This window comes from Syngnathus typhle, linkage group LG11 (genome assembly GCF_033458585.1).
Source record: "Syngnathus typhle isolate RoL2023-S1 ecotype Sweden linkage group LG11, RoL_Styp_1.0, whole genome shotgun sequence".
NCBI classification, from domain to species: domain Eukaryota; kingdom Metazoa; phylum Chordata; class Actinopteri; order Syngnathiformes; family Syngnathidae; genus Syngnathus; species Syngnathus typhle.
In genome coordinates, this window is record NC_083748.1 from 11,561,822 (window position 1) to 11,577,222 (window position 15,401).

At 43.0% G+C, this 15,401-nt stretch overlaps 2 protein-coding genes across 5 annotated transcripts in view; both read right to left on the minus strand.

Moving 5' to 3' along the window:
• Positions 1 to 15,401, minus strand: part of LOC133161768 (protein 4.1-like) — a 30,043-nt gene that overhangs the window by 1,782 nt on the left and 12,860 nt on the right. The window contains exons 5-20 of one of the 4 annotated variants that reach the window (XM_061290377.1): positions 13,919 to 14,023; positions 12,604 to 12,646; positions 11,025 to 11,100; positions 10,583 to 10,801; positions 10,178 to 10,265; positions 9,948 to 10,100; positions 9,267 to 9,364; positions 8,779 to 8,954; positions 8,485 to 8,714; positions 7,056 to 7,208; positions 1,384 to 1,737; positions 1,006 to 1,131; positions 567 to 620; positions 402 to 497; positions 250 to 330; positions 50 to 160 (exon numbers count right to left, since the gene is read on the minus strand). In XM_061290377.1, coding sequence (XP_061146361.1) covers positions 50 to 160; positions 250 to 330; positions 402 to 497; positions 567 to 620; positions 1,006 to 1,131; positions 1,384 to 1,737; positions 7,056 to 7,208; positions 8,485 to 8,714; positions 8,779 to 8,954; positions 9,267 to 9,364; positions 9,948 to 10,100; positions 10,178 to 10,265; positions 10,583 to 10,801; positions 11,025 to 11,100; positions 12,604 to 12,646; positions 13,919 to 14,023 — 2,163 coding nt within the window. Of the gene's footprint in view, positions 1 to 49; positions 161 to 249; positions 331 to 401; positions 498 to 566; positions 621 to 1,005; positions 1,132 to 1,383; positions 1,738 to 6,015; positions 6,103 to 7,055; positions 7,209 to 8,484; positions 8,715 to 8,778; positions 8,955 to 9,266; positions 9,365 to 9,947; positions 10,101 to 10,177; positions 10,266 to 10,582; positions 10,802 to 11,024; positions 11,119 to 12,603; positions 12,647 to 13,918; positions 14,024 to 15,401 lie in introns of all 4 variants that reach the window. The other 3 variants (XM_061290376.1, XM_061290378.1, XM_061290379.1) reach the window with 3 other exon arrangements.
• Positions 1,745 to 6,009, minus strand: LOC133161772 (uncharacterized). The gene is made up of 2 exons (XM_061290383.1): positions 4,510 to 6,009; positions 1,745 to 2,201 (listed from the first exon to the last, which is right to left on the minus strand). The coding sequence occupies exons 1-2, from the start codon at positions 5,683 to 5,685 to the stop codon at positions 2,076 to 2,078; spliced, it is 1,302 nt and encodes a 433-aa protein (XP_061146367.1). The 5' UTR covers positions 5,686 to 6,009; the 3' UTR covers positions 1,745 to 2,075.

Here is a 15,401-nt window from a genome sequence, read left to right on the forward strand (position 1 = left end):
CTGACTTTGGTCAAATAAGAACGTTCCAACTTGTTTAGTTTTCCTTTACCTTCTGCTGTAGCTCCTCAGTGGGAGACTCCGTTTCCCTTATAACGACGGCTTTTGTCACGAGCATGTCGGGGTGCTGCTGCTTGGCCTCTTGTATTGCCATGGCGAGGGCCTGCAAGGGCACAAGCAGAACATGGCATCGCTTAAAAAGTCCTCAGGTCGGATGCCGATGGCGAGTACCGTGGCATCACCCTCGCTCACCTGATGTTGATCAACGTCGTCATCTCCTGTGATGATAATCCTTTTCTCAATTCTGGTCTCGGAGTAGCCTCCTTTGACCGTCTGCAGCATACAGGTTATTAGTTGGTTCTATTTTATTTGCATTGTGTTTTTACTTGGTCATTGGGGATTACCTTGGTAACTTGTGTCGTGGTTGCAGTGGTGACACTTTCCGCAGTGATGCTCAGTGGCGATGGAATGGACTCATTAGCTTTAGTGCTGGCTTTTTCCTGAAGAAGGAAGTAGGCACTTCTCAGAGTCATAGTTTTTTTCTCATGTTTTTCTTGTCAAATGCTTACCGGTGATCCATTTTCTTTAAGGCTAACAGAAGGTTCTTGGGTAAAGGAGAGTCTCTGTAGGAAGGACATAAATCGTCTTCAGACACATGAATACAGACAGTTCTGTAATAATTGTTGGCAGGGGAAAATTCGGCGCGGGAATATTTCTCGACGGGGTGGAGGTGAGAGGTTAAACGCTCTCTTAGACAAGCTGACTGCAAAAGTCAGGTCTTGCTGAGGAATACGAAGCTATGACATCTTGCTTCCCTCTACTGGTACAGCTAAGTTAATACAAGACATGTATGACTTCCACTTATGACGTCATTCTTAATGCTCATAAGTACTTGAAGAGCTGAGTTGGACATTTTCAAAGTTTGATTCAACATCGCTTGAATATTTTATACTGTTCAACGTTGCATTATTCATTCTGCAGCAATATCGTTCATCAGCAATTATTTACCTCTGATGAGACAGTTGTGATAGTCCCTTGAACTTCTGATCCGTTTGCATGAGACTCTGTCTTGGACGCCCTCTTTAGCTTCTGGGCCATCGTCACAGCACCGGGCTCTCTTCTTGCCACAGGGGGCTATAAAAAGAAGAAAGAAAATTTTGAACAAATTATTGCGGGCTGTAATGAAGCAGAAAGGGAACCTAAGGAATGACATGAACAAAAAAATGAATTGAATTAAAAAGCATGACAAAATCATACTCATGACAATGGATCGCTGAAAATAACCAAGAGGAACCATGAACAGAAAACACCAACAAAGAAGGGCGGCCGAGTAGGATGAGTCCAAAAGGTGACGCTGATGAAGATGGAACACAGTCATCTGTCTACCTCATACACTGTCTCCTCAGGAAGTTTCTCCTCTATGGGAGATTTGTCCATTTGGCCCATTAGACGCGCTGAGTAGAACCGTGATGTTTCCTCAAAGTCCTCCCGTCCCACCTCGGGCTGTCTTTCCTTCTCTCCCCAAGACAGGCCTTTAGCGCTGTCCTCCATGCAGGAGTGGAGGTCCGTTATGACAGTGAAGTCGACCTCAGCCTCGAGGCTGGATGTGGAGCTGACCGTCATACTGGAGCACTTGCGCTCAATGCCTAGATGGACCTCCCTCATGCAGGCCACAGTGTCCTGCTCCTGCTCCTCCTCCAGGACTACAATGGTCTGTGGCCTCTTGTCACTGAGCTCCTTCTGGAGGGGTACAGATAGAGAGGCGCCACTCCAAGATTACAAACTGCAGACTGATGATGGCGATGGCATGTGATGGATGGAACGCATGCTTGGCTTCACAATGATCAGACACCGAGCCCGAAAATGTCCAAAAAATACAAATCTGCTTATTTTCTGAAAATACTGTTTTAAAGTCAGACAACGCAAAAAAGTACAAAAGAAAAACTATTAGGTTACGAATAAAAACGTATTAAAAGTGAACTTCTTCTTCTGAATTAACACAGCCGATTGAAGCGAGACAGTCAGTGAAAAGGAATACATTCAAGCAATTTTAGCCTTACAAAAGAAAAGTGATCCACTTATTTGAAAATCATGCAAAGTGGAGAAGTAGAGATGAGAAGGCATGCGAATGAGTTTGAATCCAAATGAATAACCTTGGCGTCAATAAATGGATCGTCGTAAACAAAAGGAGCAGAGACGGGCTCCTGCGGGTAGAAGCAGAAGAAATAGCACATTAGGACAATGTGAAGTGGAAAGAAGAAAAAGGACATTTTCCTCAGATGGTTTTCTAGGGGATGAACAGGCTATAAAAATGACTGACTCAGATAAAAATGTCCTTGACATTTGCACATAGTTGAGACAGCAAGAAGGTGCGTAAGCATGAGAAACATCACAATCCAAGCGAATTCACCTCTCCAGGTAAAAACAATTGATTTCCCTTCTTAAACAAATAGAAGAGGTCAAAGTTAGAAATGACCCATGGAGACAACTCCTTCTCAGGAACGGCTCAGCTATTTGGGCTGATTCACGGCTAGTTTTGCACATTTGCCAGGCCTGCGTCACTCTGGTAGCATGGGGACAATTTCTTCCATCCATCCAAATTATGGCCAGCATCTTAGCTGTGTCTCCCACCAGGCCGATACCAGACAGTCCCCCCCCCCCCCCCATGAGACGTGGAGGTGGGAGATTCACAAGCAGCTATCTGTTCCTTTGTGCAAGGAGGCACAGCGGGAGTGAATAACACACACACACACGGCAGTCAACTTCCTACCGCATTAATTATTTGGTGGTGAGTCAGTGACAGTCTGGGGAGGCATAACATTGGAGGGCCGCACAGACTTTGACATCTGAGATAAACGACCTAACTAAAGATATGTACTGGGACAACATCTTCAGACTCATCAGACCCAATTGTGTCAGAACACTATTTGTCCCAGTGGACCACTATGCTGGTCCTGGGCCACGTGGCTGACAACAGTTGAGGAATTCATTGATGCTATTTGAGTCGCCTGCCTGTTGATTTAGGTGTTGCTTTTTTTTCAAAACATCTCAAGTAGATTATAGAGAAATAATATCTTGTACTATACCTATATACCAATGGTGTCAAACTCAAGGCCCAGGGGCTCTTCAAATCATTTTATGTGGCCCATAAAAGGCAAATGACATGTGTGGCTAAAATACAACAGCTGCAAATTGTCTTTTCACAACACTAAGAAGATGCATGGCTTTACTCAAACGATTAAAGAATACATTCATACATACTTGAAATAATAAAAGACAAGAAAGCCATGCAAAATGTGGAACGAGCACAGCAGGAGAAGTGGAAAAAATGAGGGGAAAAAAAGACCAAATTCTGTCGAGCAGCAGAATGACTGAGCGATTAGAGCAGCATGTTGACAAGCGCATACCGTTTATTTTGCCAAACTTGATTTGGTAGATGCTTGCCTGCGAGCTTGATTGCACACAGAGGGAGCCGATGCGACACACTCCCGTGCCTGCTTAATCCGATATATGATAAGAGTTGGACCCGGAAGAAAAAGGTGGGGGATGATGAAAGCTGTCAGGTGTATTCACTGTCTTTTCAGTACAATAACAAATGCGTGCACGCTCCTATTGAGCGCTACAGTGGAATGAAAGCACCGAAAGAGGCACTGCGGGGCTGTCATCTTTTTATCCAGGTTACGTTTCAGAGAATGACACATTAATAGTTGTCTGAAGAATCATTCATATTTTAGATTATTTTAATGTAGTCCGTCAGTGAACGGTGCCAAAACACTGAAATTATCTTTAATTTACAGAAATTGCGATTGGTAAACGTCAATTGTGTTTAACTGCTCTAGGCAAATTATTTTTTTTAATGCGAGAGATAAAACATGCAAATATTACGCAACATGCAAAATAATAAAGTTGTGTTTTAGCTTGACAATGTCGTGGAACTGGAGCAAAATAAATGAATACATAAATAATTGCTACTGATGGCCAAATGAAGCTTCAAGATGCTTCATGAAGCAGTTGTATTTTTTTACTCCTCTAGATGGCACTATTGTTTTGAAGAAAAGCAGTTAAGAAATGGCAATGTCAGAGAGTGCCATCTAGAGGAGACAAAAAAATACAACAAAGGGTTCATGAAGCATCTTAAAGCGTCATTTTCCCATCACTACTTATTACGACTTAGGAACGAGATTCCACTTTCTTTGGGTTGAAGACTGAGGGAAACATGAATGAAAACATCATTCCAATGATTTGCCACAATTCACAGGTGAGCACTGCAGCTCTGCCAGGCGAGCTGCAGTAAATGGCGCCGTGATACTAATAGGAGGGAAATCCGGACCTAGAATTTAAAGAGGATCACCTCTACCGCTCGTCACGTGGAGTGAAGATAGATGAGTGTCTACTGCACTGAAAGGCAGTGATAATGCAAAAAAAAAAAAAAGGAAATGGCGTGCATGTTTGAAGAAGCTCATGCGATGCTTTACGTCCACGGACTGAAAAGCAGATGCCAAGCAGAGTTACCGAGTGTCTCTTCTTGACTGCTTCCTGGCTCGTCTCTCTGACGACATTCCTGCTGTTGCGCAGTATTAGTCCCGATTCCCGCGCCTTCTTGCTTTTTACTGGTGGGGCTGGAGGAATCATCTTGGGAAGAGGTGTGTTCTTTGACGCAAACGTTTGACTTTCAGAGGAACTTCGACATGGGTGATAATTGTCACCGGGATGCTCTTGTTTGGTGATTTTCTCCAAATTGGCTTCAAAAGCTGGATGGAGGCTGGAAACATCTGTCCAATTGAGATCGGAGGATCCCTCCGGCGAGCCCACCGACCAGCGGTATTCTCTTCTCAGGACACGCGTTTGCTCGTCCTGTTCCGCCCTGTCGTCCTTACACGCGATGCTCTTTGATCGCTCGGGTTTGAGAGGAACGATGCGGGTGATTTCGGATTGATGGCTGCCTGACAATCGGTGCAGTGACGTCCTCTGACGTCTGTCTCCCATGAGACTTTCAATCTCCTCTCCTCCAGAATTGCTTATCTTCCTCTCGTGTGTCCTGACCTGTCGCAATTTGACCTCTGCTAGCTCTTTATTGTCAATAAAGCCCTTTCCTCTTATTTTCATTGGGCACTCTCCTTTTCCACTTGCTAAAGAACTTTCCTGGTCTATCTTTCCGGGTCCATTTATTTCTGACGGTCCATCCTGGTTCGAGCTTCCTTTAACTGGTTCTGCATCTTGTGTGGGAGCGTCTTTGCTTTCTTTCTCCTCTGGTATGACCTCCGGTTCTTCTTTGTCACAATGGCTTCCGTTTTCAGACTTTTTGTCCTCATCGGTACCCAAGTCTAAGCCCTCATTTTCAGTTTCAGAAGAATCACTAGCTCCTTCCTCGTGGACGAGCTCTGGAGGCATTGCCAGGTTTAAGCTCTGGGGTCGCTTATTTTTTCTCTGCACGTCTTCCTTGGTCTGACGGACGCCCGGGGCCAAACCGTCCCTTGCGTCAGCGCTTGAGGCATCAGATTGTTTGCTTAGGGATTTGTCTCGACACGGGTCTGCATTTGCCGATAATTGAATGTGAAAACGACCTTTGTTAATGGGTCGCTGCTCAAAGCATCCAGCTGCCTCTCTGGATGATTGCGCTGAAGGAAATTCCTCAATATGGCTTTTCATTTCTTTTCTGTCCGACTCGGTTACGTCGATATGCGTCATCCTGGCAAGGTTTATCTCTTTTTCCTGCTTGCTTGTGTCCCAAAAGGAATCAGATGTGGGAGAGTTGTTAGTTTCTTTGACTTTCCAGTCATGCTCTTGAAGATAACTTTCTTGGTGTTCAATCAATACCCAATCCTCAGAGCCCTACGTTGGTATAGATTAAACAATGTTAGACACGCAAAATAGAACTACAAATACTACAATCTCCATGACGGATGGAAGATGCGGTCAACATGTGGATGTGGGTTGATGAGCTTTCACTCCTATGATGGAGTTGATTTCACAAATGCTATGAAGGGTGTCAGACCATCACAAAGAAAATTTGAGAACCTCAGGTGAAGGGGTGATACTCTTCTGGATGAATCCCTCAACAGATTGGCTGTTAACGGGCTCTTTTCCTGCCACACGGCCCCCCGACTGGCCGGCGAGAGGAAGGTTGAAGGGAAGAAAGAACAGCCATTAGTGCTCGGACTGAGTAAAAAGATGCAGGAGACCTGGCTCGTGAAAGAAAAACATTAGGAGAGCATTGAGTGCTAATTTACAACTTTGATGTGCGACCTTTTCTTTGACATCTTCCAAAACAATTTGCAATGCAAATGGTTAACTACTCGATACAAATACCTCAAACGTGCAAATTCTACTGAACTTGTCTGACTCGGTCAAAAGGGACATTCCTTGACTCTCTAAAGAACAAAATAGATCATATTTTTTTGCTCCAAAATTTTTGGGGGATGTTCCTTTCTTTGTGAGGGAGAGAAAGGTATTGACGAGTACGAGGGCAAAGGAAAATATTATTTGAAGGCATGAAAGTGAAAAAGAACCTAAAGAAAGAAATGTAAGGCTTCATCGATTTGGAAAATATTCGACTGTGACGGACACAACACTGTCCAACTTGGGACTCCGCATCGACATTAATCATTTACCGATGACATCATGAACATTTAGAAGTTCAGTGTCTCGCTCAAGGTCACATACAAGTACTATCAAGATCAACTGAGCTCAGCCCAGATGGAATGTTAAATAAGATCACAAAGGCGCCAATGTTTTGTCTTTTCATTAAAGTCTTATGGACAAAAGAGTTCAACTCTTGATTAATTAACCGGGTTGAAAAAAGCTCAGTGCTTTAAGTCCAGATCCGAGCATATCGTGGCACAGAGGACAAATCGGTGAATACAAGCTTGAATTATTCAAAAGACAATGAGAGAGAAAAAGTTGAAAGATCGTTTCTCATGGAACAAAATAATATAGGCTGTGTGATGGTGACTGGAATATGAATTCACTTTGAAATACAGCAAATTCGACAGAATCTGCCAAGTATAATGACATCATCCACATGATGTTAAAACATCTATTCCAAGGTTTCAACTCACGGCCTTTTTCTCCGGTGTGCCGGGTGGCGATGATGATGACGACAGACGCTTCTCACGGCTCATTAGTTTGCTGTTGGGTTCCTTCAGGGCTCGTTTCAGCTCGTTGATGCTGGCCTGGTGCTTCAGCAACACATCGTGCGACTTATCCAGAAACTGGAAGGAGGGCAACGTGTGAAAAGAGAAAGGCAAAAGAAGAAGATGGAAAGAAGTCAATTGATCATCATCGAGAGACTGTTCTTGGGGGAATCATGTACAACGTCAGACAAAATCTAACGTAGATTTGTAAGATTACAGCTTGTATCATACAAAGGCCTTTTGTACAGTGAAGCCTAAATAAATCAGGCTATTGATGCCACCGTGTGCTTTTGGAGCCATATGGAAATCCCACGACGGATCACTTAAAATATTTATTTGGTTGTGTAATTTCACGCTTGATGGATCGCCAGGCAATCCAAACTTAATGAAGTTGTCCAATCGCCATATGTTAAATTACTTGTGAGATATTTGGAATTACATTTGATGCATTTCATCTGCAACGGGTTTACGTTTTGATAGCGAGCTTCAAAGAAAAAGCAGCCCGCCAATAATATCGAGCACAAACGAGAGAGTCTGCATGTTGCCAAACCCGGAATTCTAAGCTAGTGACAGATCGTGGAGGTGGACGCATGCAAAACCGAACGACACGAGGTTGAAGACGACGCGATGCGGAAGGAGAGCAGCACAAAGACATGGTTTGCAAAACAGGCAAACGTGGAAGACGTGAACCTGAACATCCTGTTTGTGCTTGGCTGGGTGGCCTCCTGCTCCAACTGACATGGCTGATTTGGGAGGAGGACGGCGTACAAGTAGAATAGTGATAGTGGATAAAAGGCATGAGAGACAGAACAAAAAGCTCCACTTGTCACATGTTTTCAATTACGAAACTGCTCAAATGAGAGTGAATTTAAAACTTGGCCATTCCATAAACATTCATGTTAAATGAATTCAAGACTTCAATTTGACATAAGTGGTTGTTTGTCAACATGTGGCCTGTGATTGGCTGGTGACCAGCAACAACCCTAATGAGGACAAGTGGTATAGAAAATGGATGAGTGTCCATAAAAAAAAAAGAGAGATTGAGACAGTTGAGGGACAAATAAAGGCCAATTTGTTGCAAAAGGCCTTTGATGGGTTACGAGCAGGCAGAGAGAGATGAAATCAGCGGGTGAAATACCTCCTGTTTACCGTCAACTGCTGAACCAGTCGGCTCCTTTTGGTCAGCAAGTGGGAAACAAGAAAAGTCATTAGAGGAAGAGAAAACTGTAAAGTGGCTTACGAGCTGTGTCGTCATGAAAGAAGCGAAAGGAAAGCGTTCGATCCAGCGAGGCCAATTTTGACCGAACCTCAAGTGGTGCCTGTTAATGTGACAATAAAAGGAACTGCGGCCTACCATAATTTCTTTCTTCTTGCTCGGCGAGACATTTCCATCCTGGTCGTCGTCTCTTTCCGTCTCCTGGCCCTCCTCTTGCTCCAGATCGTCCTCGTCTTGTTCCCAACTGGGCTCCAATTCGGTTTCCTGCTCATCCACGGAGGGACTGCGAAGGTGCCGCTGCTCGCTGACGCTGTGATGGAGGAGGCCATCGTGATTCTCGCACATTGCTGACATGGGACGGGAGAACTCTGCCGGTAACGAGAGTTGGATTAGTTCGACAAACTAACTAACCTGATGGGATGATGCTCTTACCGCCGTCTAAACTTCTGGACAGCAAGTGCCTCTTGCTCGTGGAACGCTCAAAGTGAGGAGCGGGTCGGTCGATGAGCGCGCTGGCCTGTCTGGTCTGAGCTTGCGTCCTTCCGCTGTATCGAAACTTTGAGCCCATCACCAAGAAGCCCTTGGGAGGAGGCTCGGGAGAAACCAACCTATGAAAGCCGAAATTTTGATCAGATATTTTTTTTAGCGCATGCACTTTCAAACAGCTTGACAAAGGCAGCACCGGAGCTGGGAAGTGTTTTTTCCAGAGAGGCATTCAAACGGCATTTGAATATTATTATTGAATATTATTTTAATGTCCTCTGTGGTTCCGAGCAGTCGTTGAGCAGCAAGTAAAAGATTTTTAATATAACACCTTTTAATCTGCCTGCTTGGCTTTGATTTCCCTCATCATTCTGTACTAATGAAATGATTTGTTTGCCTGGCTGGTTGGTTTAAACCAAAAGCAAATTGTTTCTTACCGGAAGAAGGTGTGATGCTCAATGCAGACTTTCCACAGCCGTTTGGCAGCTCTGTGGTTTGGTAGCTTGAAACCAATCGTGCTTTCAAACTGCTCATACTGGAAGAAGGAACAAAAAAAATTGTACACGGTGGGGGAGTGGCACTTGAATACTTGAGGTTCTTATTTATTTCATTTTTATTTGAAGACATTTTGCTCGATTTGACTGATTTTCACTGTTATGGTTGCTTCGAGGTTCAACGAACCACTGACACGACTTTTAATTGGTTACAGGTTACCTCGCAAAAATAAAATGTATGAATAGCATTGGAATCGTGAGGGAGGTTTTCACGGCTGCAGCTGCAGCAACTGGCTTGAAGGGACTCTTTATTTGGCCCAATCACAGGCTCACTGTGTGGCTGTCACTTGACCGAGTGAGCCTGCTGCACAGGATGGAAGATAAGCTGTGGCGCTTTCTTACATACTGGGAAGGTCAGCATGTAAACCGGGCAAAGGAACAAATTCAATATTACAGTATTTGAAACGAATTAATGATTTTGCTCCATTGACTGTGAGCTTTTGATGATTCTCTCTTTCCAAATGAAAGCAAGCGATTACTTATATGGGATTTAAAATCGCATCATCATGATCTGCATACCGTCCACTATTTTCTATGATTTTTCTATTTTCTTACGACGCATACCTCTCCAGGTCTTATCTTGATATAAAAGTTGCTCCTCTTATAGGAGATCTTAAGGATCTTTGGCCAAGCAAAGCGGTTGATCCTCAGCCTGTCCCGGTACACCAGCAGGCCGTTGGCGCAGACACCCAACATGATGTCGATCCCTTCGGAATCCTTCAGGGAAAATGAGTCAGCAACTAAACCGAAATTTGCGTTGAAATGCTTTGCCTTCAACGATTCACGCAGCCAACCTTAGCATGGTGCAGATCCACGCCATACATGGACAATTTCTTAGCATTCTCCAAAAAGTTAATTTCAGCCTCCGCTGGAGTCATACCCCTGTGGGTAGAAAAGTCTGTAACCAACATCAAGAAGCATGTTCACAGTCTTCATTCATAGAGCTTGCACATTGAGAGCAAAGCTACTTGGTTATTTAATATTCACGCCAAAATCTTTGCCAATGTGTTTGCATTGGAAGATGCGAGCAAACAATGAGGTGAGGCTTGGTTCATTCAGAAAATTCAATGATAAAGATGGCAAAATCATTTGATGGGAGTGTTAGGCCTAACCCAGAAAGAAAAAAAAAATAATCAGTGAAATTGATTACAGTTAGATAGACTGAAGTGAGATTTACGCAAGAGTGTGTGGAGTTGTACTTGTAGTTTCGATGGAGCTCCATCACTCTTTCTTCCAGCTCACGAGTCTGATTGGGAGCGAAACGGAACTCGCCGACATAGTCCAAGGCGTGCTCGTCATGATCGTAGTCGCCCAGCTCAGCTTGGACCATATAGGAACCCAGGAGGGCGTGGGTGACAAACGAGCAAGGCAGCCGACCCGACAGCATGTCATCCCTCAGCTGCAGACACAGGTAGTATCTGTCAGATGAGAAAAAAGGGGCGGAGAGAAAGGCTTTGGCAGTCAAACAAGGCAGAGCAAAGGCAAGCGCCAACGCGTATTCGCTGCAGTCTTAGTAACATTCCGGTTCTAATCTGTCAAAAGGAATGAGGGATTTGCTTCGCTTTGATGTGTGAGGAAATGTAGCATGGAAATTGTTATAGTCCACATTTAGGACACATTAGAAATGGCTTAACACACTACCTGGTAATATCCTCAGTGAGTTGGGAGGGGTCTGGAGGGTAGAACTTGACAGCAAAGGCAAAGTGCCACGGACTGTCTGCAGAGAGAACATGAGCTGAAAAATTGGAAAAAGAAATTCTGAATCATTTACAACTGAGTTTTTTATTTAGCTCTTGAATTACCGTTTTTTTCCGTGTATAGTGCGCCCCCATGTATAGTACGCACCCCTAACAATGGCATGCTGATGCTGGAAAAAAGCTTGTACCCATGTATAATACGCACCCAATTTTTATGAATTTTTTTAAATTTTTTTTTTTTTTAAGTCCCAAAGATCGTCACACACGCAGGGAGGCAATGGGTCCCATTTTTAAAGTCTTTGGTATGGTCTTAACTAGGCTGGATGTCATTTTTTTTGTTGGCGTTGATTTCTCCGACTGCCCCTAAACGCACCACCGCGCTCCGTGCGCACACGGCGGCTCTGTATGGGAGAGACGTTGAAGAGGAATAAAACCACCCTTGGAAACCAAAACTTGCCCCTCGTCGTGACTCGGAGCCGCAACAAATGTTTCGGATTTGTGTAGGGTACATTGTGACAGACGGCAAACTAGCAGGTGATCGAGCGAGCGTCTGATACAAGAGCATTGCGGTCGTATGGAGCGTGTTTGAAATGAACAGCAGAGACGAAAGGAACAAGGCAAAGTGTTGTGAAATAAAATATTACCTGTAATACGCATTTTGTTATTTGCTGATTGAAACTGCTAATTAAACTGTGAATTGAAACTAATAGGTGGAGAACTGAACTCTCGCTCTTTATATAGCTGACGTGTCTTGCGCAACCGTTCTGCGCATCTGTAATGGCGGCCTCCGTATGACGTCCGGTCCGCGATGGAGATTAAAAAACAAACAATATTTGACAATAACACACCATCGAGGATTGCACCATCGCATCAAACGATGTGTCGTCAATTATGAATTTTACTAAGTGTGTTGGGCAGGATGGCTGAATGCGATGCGCGATTGACAACAAACAAGAAGAAAGGTGAGTTTTATTTCGGGGGAGATTTGTCATGTCTCGTCCCCAGTTTTGCTATGTGTCTAGGTTGCCATAGTTTCTGTTCGTGTCACCCCGCTCTTCCTGTGTCACCTCAATCGATGTAACGTGTTTTGTATTTAAGTCCTGTCTGCCCCTCGCTCACCGTTGGATCATTGCATGTGTTACTGTCATTCTGTTCCTGTCTTTGGTAATGTCACCCTGTCTTTTTGTTCCACGACTTTGTCGGTCAGTCCTGTTGTTGGTTTTGTTGTACCATGACTTTATTTAAAAAAAAAAAAAAAAATTAAAAAAAAAAAAAACTTTTTTTTTTTCTTTGTACCCATGTATAATACGCACCCCAGATTTTAGGACAATAAATTAGTAAAATATTGCGCACTATACACGGAAAAAAACGGTAGATGTTGATTCAAGGATACAAATACAGAATCTATTGCGACTGGTGAGTGTAAACTAGGACAGATGAGATAATGATGTTTAATTTTGCATCCATTTGTTCATAAAATTAGGAAATATGTCTCATCCTGACTTGCTGGATCAGATACTCACTGCGCATCTGTTTCTTGATCTCCTTCGAGGGGTCCAACCAGTTCTGGAAGACAGGAGGTGGGATTCATGCAGGGTGGACAGGAGATATGGTAATTGCAAACACTGGTGACATTTTTCACTTTAATTGCTACTGGGTATCCCCAAGGAAAGCCTCCCCATATGTTTAATTCAAGTCCTCCACAGCCGATTTGTTAAATGTGCAAAGATGATTTCATGAAAGCATCTGTTTCTTCATCGTGTTGCAAAATGAGCCATTTTTTACCCTGCTGCTCTTATCATGCTTGATAATGTAGCGATCTAAATTGTCAGCAGTGGCGCGATTTATGATGTGGTCGCTAGAAGAGCTCATCGAGGCCTATTGACCAAAAGTAACCCCACCGTACACTCATGCAGCTAATGGAAAATGAGCGGAGGGTATTCTCGATGAAATACAAGACATCCGTCAAAAGTTCAATTTGATGTTTTTCCTCTTCTTGTATATATATATATATATATATATATATATATATATATATATATATATATATATATATATATATATATATATATATATATATATATATATATATATATATATATATATATATATATATAATTATATTATATATGATATTATTTTAATTGAAAAAAAAAAAGCTGATTCAGTATGTATCAAGTGAGATGTCAAGATGTCTTTGTGTGGTGATGATAGTGAGGTATTAAGTATTCCACATCGAAGCAGGACTCTGTCTTGCCGTCTTTTCCGCTATCAAAAGGAAGACTCATCCTCTGCGGCCTGTTGCGCAATCACATACCTGCCTTTGAAGAGACCAATGTCTGTCAAAGGAACTAAGCCACGGATGAGTCAACGTGAACAGACTCCCCTTAGCACATTTCAGTGACAATTATGTAATTACATGACAAGAAGACAGCACTGTGCATCGCTATATTGAAATCAAAATCAACCACAGAGCTGTGTTTGAAATGCCAAGATTTGGGGGGAGTAGAAATAATAAAGACTCGGTGAACAACTGTTTCATCAGTCTACCTTCACCCGACAGAAACAGATTCGGACTACTTTGCTTCCAGTGAATATTTGAAGAGCAAAATTAGAATATATGCTAATATTTGGTGAAGCATTTTTGTCTCGACACCAGCTGCACACACTTTCTGAAATCGCTCAGATTGCGACGATGCATTTACATTCATCTCTAAGTGATGGCCAGTGCACACTGGCGAGAGTTAACTCCACCAACAAGTGAGAGGAATATTGATTGCCTTGTTGATTATGCATTCAAATCACCCACAATGATATTTTGGCAAGTAATGCTCTGACCTTTTGGGTGTCTGTGTCTGCAAAGGTTAGGCCAAAATAGTCCTTCTCCAGCAAGTTGAGGTGCTCACACATCATGTCTACCAGCGCCTGTCCTTTCGAGTGTTTCTGCAATGACAAATGCACAGGGAGGTTTCAAATGTCAGCACAAACGGAACAGATCTCCTCCAATATGTTAGCGTGGCCGCCACCTCGTCCAGTGAGCATATTTGTCTGAATGGCTAATATGACACAATAAAAGAAAGCTCCACCATCTGCTTTTGTGTCTCAGTGAGTGAATTTGGGCTTTGGGCTAGACCGGTTGCCAGCCAATCATCGGCGTAGACGCATCTCATACTTCCATCTATACCTAAGGACAAATTAGTATTTTAAACCAAGAAAAAAAATGTTACATTTTTTGCCACATCTGATGAACCCCCGAAATCGCGCTCATGTGCCACAGCACAGTGGTTGCCAAGGAAACAGATGTCATGTAAATGTGAGGTAGTCATTCTTAACATTTCTCTGCGAGCACTTGGAATAGTGACCCATCAATCAAACATGAAAGGTTAAAGGATGCAAAGCAAATTCTGTTCTTTTTATGTACGTGCTAGTTCATGTAGAGCAGGGGTGTCAAACTCGTTTCTTTCGCGGGCCGCATTATAGTCATAGCTTCTTTCGGAGGGCCATTATGACTGTCAATCCAAATAAATGTATGAGCACCACATAATATATACAGTAAAAGCTACAAAACCAACTGACAAATAACTCGTTTTCAAATCAGACAAGTAAAAACTGGTCAAATATTTTTTAAAAAAGATATTAAAAGTGAAGACAATTTGATATTCTCGTAATGAGGCCGGGCCCGTCTATCCTAAATGTTTTTGATGGGGTTGAGGTCAGGGATGTGAGCAGGGCACTCATGTTCTTCTCCTCCAACCTCATCGAGATGGCATTGTCGGTTTAAATAAAAGGCTTTAAAAAAATGCCAAGTCAATATGCTTCAATCCCAATATTGAACACAGAGTGCCAAGAAGAAAAAAAACACACAACTGATTCATGAAGCAAATTTAAAGCTTCATCTTCCCATCACTACATAAGAGTAGTTAATGTATGCAAAGACCAACCCTCTGCATCGTAACTCCTCTCACGTTACACAACTCAGCCAAGCAAATTGTATTTTGTATTCTGTTTTTGTATTCTTAGCAGCTTGGTGGGTGGAGGTCGTGGGGGAGTGCGAGGCATATAGGGCCTGAATTACATTAAGACGTGTACTAAGCCGACTACTTCCTAGTAAATAGATGGCTCTAAATTGCAAGTGCACACACTCTAACAGATCTAAATCTCCTTCATGCGTCTTTGTGAGGACTGGAAAATATTAAGAGCACTCAAGACCTGAATGCATCCGTAAGGCAAACCATTGTTGCTGTGCTGACAACACCCAAAGGTATTTCTGAGTCTTTTCACTGCATTGGAGAAAAACATGATGAATGTGTTGCATTTCTGA

Excerpts from the sequence above, each read along its gene's own strand:
- LOC133161772 (XM_061290383.1), bottom strand. The coding sequence starts at position 5,685 with ATGACGCATATCGACGTAACCGAGTCGGACAGAAAAGAAATGAAAAGC. Across the intron at positions 2,202-4,509 it reads CAGTCAAGAAGAGACACTCG|GAGCCCGTCTCTGCTCCTTT; the intron begins GTAACTCTGCTT and ends TTCTACCCGCAG.